Here is a 4,459-nt window from a genome sequence, read left to right on the forward strand (position 1 = left end):
GCAGGTCCTGGGGAAGACAAGCACACCCCAACTCATTTCCGGGGGCTCCACTGGGACACGCTGTCGCTAATCCAAAGCTAACTATTCATCAAGCAACCCAAAAACATCTTTAGCTGCATACGGAATCAAGATGAACTGTGCATTAGCATTTGTGAGTGGTATCCGAACAGCCTTAAAAGGTAGAACACAACTCAGAAAATCGTTCACATTTTGAATTCATTTCCCAGGATTCAGAAAATGTGCTTGTCTGGCTTTTCTTCTATTTTTTTCCCCCAGCTCTTGACCCAGATTTGTTTATCTGGTTCAGCTGAGTCAGTCCCTTTCTCTCTCTCCATCTCATCCCCAGTGGTTCCCTCCTTTCCCTGCCCCACTCAGGGCATACTACCTGTCACCTGGGCCATTTCCACAACTTCCAAGATCACCTTCCCAAACCCAAACCCCTCTCTCGCCTGCTGCCACCCACACCCATTCACCCTGGACATGGTTCCAGTTTAAACTTCCTGAAAGAAAGCTTGTGACCGTGGTAGTCTGTTCTGTGAGATGCCCCCTGCAGCTCAGTGGTCTGGCTCCAACCTCATTTCCCCTTCCTATACACTCTCCAGTGAAGAGAGAGTTACGTGCTTTTTTCTCTTCCTGCACAGTCACGTCCTGCCTCTGCTTTTGCACCTGCTGTGCACCTTCCCCTGTCTATAGCCTCCAACACTCATTTTCTCTAAGGCCTTTCCTGCTCCTCCCAGCCAGATGTACTTTTCTTTTTTATCTCGCAGTTTAAAAAGTGCAAATGGCAATGGACAAGATGGCCTGAAAAATCTCCCCACCACAAAATATCTAAAAATGCTAGATCAGCTATAATAAGCTTTCTTTTCACTGCACAGCAGGGCTTGCAAGAGAGTGAAGGAAATCAGCAGGGACCCCAAACAGAGGGAACTGAAAACCAGAGCAGACGCAGCTGAGCTGATGCAGCTGAAGTGGCCAGAGTGGGCAGGGAGGAGGGCACGGCCGAGCTCAGAGAACCAAGGGCTCGGGTGTTAGTGCCCAGGCAGGATCAGGAGACGGGCTTCTTTACAGAGCTGCGATCGCCAACGACTCCGGTGAAATGGTGGATCGGAAAAAACATTCTCCCCTTCAACCCACTGAGCAGATGACAAAGGTGCTCCTTTATCTTGGCTTGAGTCCTGGGTGAGGGGGAAATTCTGCTCTGAAAATTCATAACAGCAGGCCTGCCTTTGCTGGGTTTTAGGTTCAAATAGCCCAGAGATGAAAAATTAACAAGAAAAAAAATTCTGGACTAATGCTACCAATGCTACTCTGAGTGCCCATAAGTTAAACAAAATGTTTCCAGAAGGGCACATCCTTACCCTAGCACACATGGTACTACAACAGACAACGCTGCTCTGAAGATGGATTTAAAATCCAGAAGTACAAGACCTGCACTGTGAGTGAGCATCATCAGAAACAACAAAGAGCAGAATTAGGCCCCAAGAGCATCAGGTAATCAAACAGTAAGATAAAATCTATAAAATAAGCACGAAAAGAAAAGACATCATATTAAAAAAATAAAGACCTGCATGATTTTTAAAGCACCAAACAGAACTTACAGAAATTAAGATTTAGTCTTTAAAATTAATAATAGATTTCTGTGATGAGAACCTTTTCACAGACCTGTGCTGAAATCTGTGAGGATAAGAAAAAAAAAATTAATAATAGAGTAGAAAGATTCAACAGGCATCAAGGAAAGAGGAAGGGGCAGGGAGAACTGAAGAAATTACCCAGACTCCTAACGAGAGAGAGAAGCAGGGGAAATATGAGAGAGTGTAGAGATCCGGATTACCGAAATAAGAAGGCCATGTACCAATGTGAGTTCCAGAAGGCAATGATAAAGAGAGGAAAGGCGGTCTTTGAAGAGATAAGCCCAAGAATTGTCCAGGAGTTATAAAACCTATGAATTCTTAGATCCAAGAAGTACGAGACCCAAGCAGGATAAGTTTTTTAAAAAATCCACATCTAAACACATTGAGGAGGAAGTGCAGCACCTTGAAGGCCTCAAGAGTTTACCTTGTATGTTCCTGTTCTCAGAAAACTATGGGAGAATGTGCTCCACCAATAAAGAAAGAAATCAAGAAAGAGGAAGATGGGGCTCCGGGGACTGGTGATCTAACCCGGGAGTGGGAGTGAGGTGATCTCCAGGACAGGTGAAGGGAGTCCTGGCTCTGACTGCTGGCCACATGCAGATGACAAACAGTCTGGGCTACAGTACTTCAGAAGGTACTAGAAAGTCTCGGAAACAGATTTATTATAAAATAGAGAATATGGTGTTCATTTAGGCATAATGACACAGGTGATATATGCCCACCTAAGAAAAAAACCAACAAGCAAAAATAATTGTTACAAAGCTTTTTTTTTCAACAAAAAATATAGGTAACTGGTTCCTATAAATAATGGAACCATATAGCTAGTTCCATTATAAATAGAATTGACACACATAATAATGTAAGTGATCTAATTAATGTTACATGCAACTACACTGAGAGGATAGGGTAATGGGAAGGCTGTATATGTGGTGGAAGGTGAGTTGAAAAAGAATAGATAAATCCTCATCTTCCACGGTGTAAAGCCAAAGAACAGTGCCTGCACTGAAAGCTCAACAAGTAGCAGTATATGCATGCGATTTAGAGACATGAAGGTAATTACTAATATAATCAGCTAAAAATGATGACAGGCATTGCCTACTAGTGGCTGGAGCAGAAAGGAAAGGTAATACATTTCTCATAACAAATACAGAACTGTCCATCCCTTTACATTGTATGCTTTTATATGAAAAACTAAATATAAGAAAAAGTGAGAGCTTCTCAATTTTGCTGGAGATCAATATTCAAAAATAAATCATATTCCTATATATGTCCGCAACTACATTTAAAAGTGCAATTTAAAGAAAGATAGCAGACAACCAAGTAGGCCCATTTGTCGCGTGCACCATGTCTGGTTCCTCAAGTGTCACCGCTATGAAGAAAGTGGTTCAACAGCTCCGGCTGGAGGCCGGGCTCAACTGCGTAAAGGTTTCCCAGGCAGCTGCAGACCGAGAACAATTCTGTCCGCAGAATGCCCAACATGACGCCCTGCTAACTGGAGTATCTTCAAGTACCAATCCCTTCAGACCCCAGAAAGTTTGTTCCTTCTTGTAATGAAATGAATCATTGAAGGTGTTCTAATCCACTTTTCATGAACCAGGGAAGAGTCAAAGAGAGTTCATTTGAAGCCTGTACAAAAATCGTATCCCTGTAATATGTGCCACCCTATACAAACTTCTGCTTTTGTCAGTCCTTAACATTTACCTCTCTGAATTTTCATGAATTTCTACTTCACAAGGATGATTATTTTATATACACTGGCAGCGGCATACAAATAAATACTTAGTATAAAAGGGAAAAAAAAAGAAAGATAGCAGCGTAATAATAAAAGACTTAATAATAGAATGAATAGTAAGATTTAGTCCTTCCTAAATATCTTAATTTAACAAAAGATGTATAAGATTATCTTTATGAAGAAAATTATAAAAACTTTATTGAAATACACTTAAGAACTAATTACAAGTAGAGATACACTATGTTCATGGATAGGGAGAATCAATATCATCAAGATGAAAATTCTCCCTAAGCTGATTCAATACAATTCCAGTAAAACTTCCAACAGGGTGTTTTGGTTTGTTTGTTTTAGTAGAACATAATAAAATGATTCTAAAGTATATAAAGAAGAGTAAAAGGCAAACAACAGCCAAGGCAACTCTGAAAAACAAGGTGGGGGACCTGTCATATCAGATATTTAGATCTATTTAAAAACCATAATAATTAAGCAGCATGATATTGACATGGGGCAAACAAATCAGTGGAACAGCTTGAGCCCAGAAACTGACCATAGTAAATATGGAAACTAAATATATGACATAGTGTCATTTTAAGTCACTGGGAAGAGATGATCCATGGGATAACTGGCTTTCTGCACAGAAAAATAAACAAATGCAATTCCACATCATACCCCAAATAAACTCCATATAGATTAAAGACTTTTTATAAATGTTAAATGTAAAACTCTTAAATTCTCAAAAGAAAACACAGACAAGAATTTTTATGCTCTCCAGCTGGGAAGGATTCCTTTAGTAAGACATAAAATGGACAAACCGCAAAAGAAAAGACCAAAAAAGACTGATCAATCTGACTACAATAATATTGAAGTGTTCTTCCTCTTACAAACAATTCTACAATCGAAAGAAAAGAGGTGCCTCAGATCAGAAGATATTTGTAATCAATTTGTAGACATTTATATAAATGTCTAATCACTATGTTGTACACATGAAACATAATACTGTATGTCAATTGTACTTGAAAAGTAAAAAATTATTTTAAAAAGACAATATCATACCCAGGGGGTGGACACTGATAGTCAAGATACAGAACAATTCTAC

At 39.8% G+C, this 4,459-nt stretch overlaps 1 protein-coding gene across 1 annotated transcript; it reads left to right on the forward strand.

The window, feature by feature from the left end:
• Positions 1–2,950: 2,950 nt before the first annotated feature.
• Positions 2,951–3,219, forward strand: LOC129066389 (guanine nucleotide-binding protein G(I)/G(S)/G(O) subunit gamma-5-like). The gene has a single exon (XM_054567929.1). The coding sequence runs from the start codon at positions 2,976–2,978 to the stop codon at positions 3,180–3,182; it is 207 nt and encodes a 68-aa protein (XP_054423904.1). The 5' UTR covers positions 2,951–2,975; the 3' UTR covers positions 3,183–3,219.
• Positions 3,220–4,459: the final 1,240 nt, after the last annotated feature.

The sequence above is a fragment of the Pteronotus mesoamericanus genome, unplaced genomic scaffold, assembly GCF_021234165.1.
Source record: "Pteronotus mesoamericanus isolate MK-2021 breed Mesoamerican mustached bat unplaced genomic scaffold, CSHL_Meso_final contig_2, whole genome shotgun sequence".
NCBI lineage: Eukaryota > Metazoa > Chordata > Mammalia > Chiroptera > Mormoopidae > Pteronotus > Pteronotus mesoamericanus.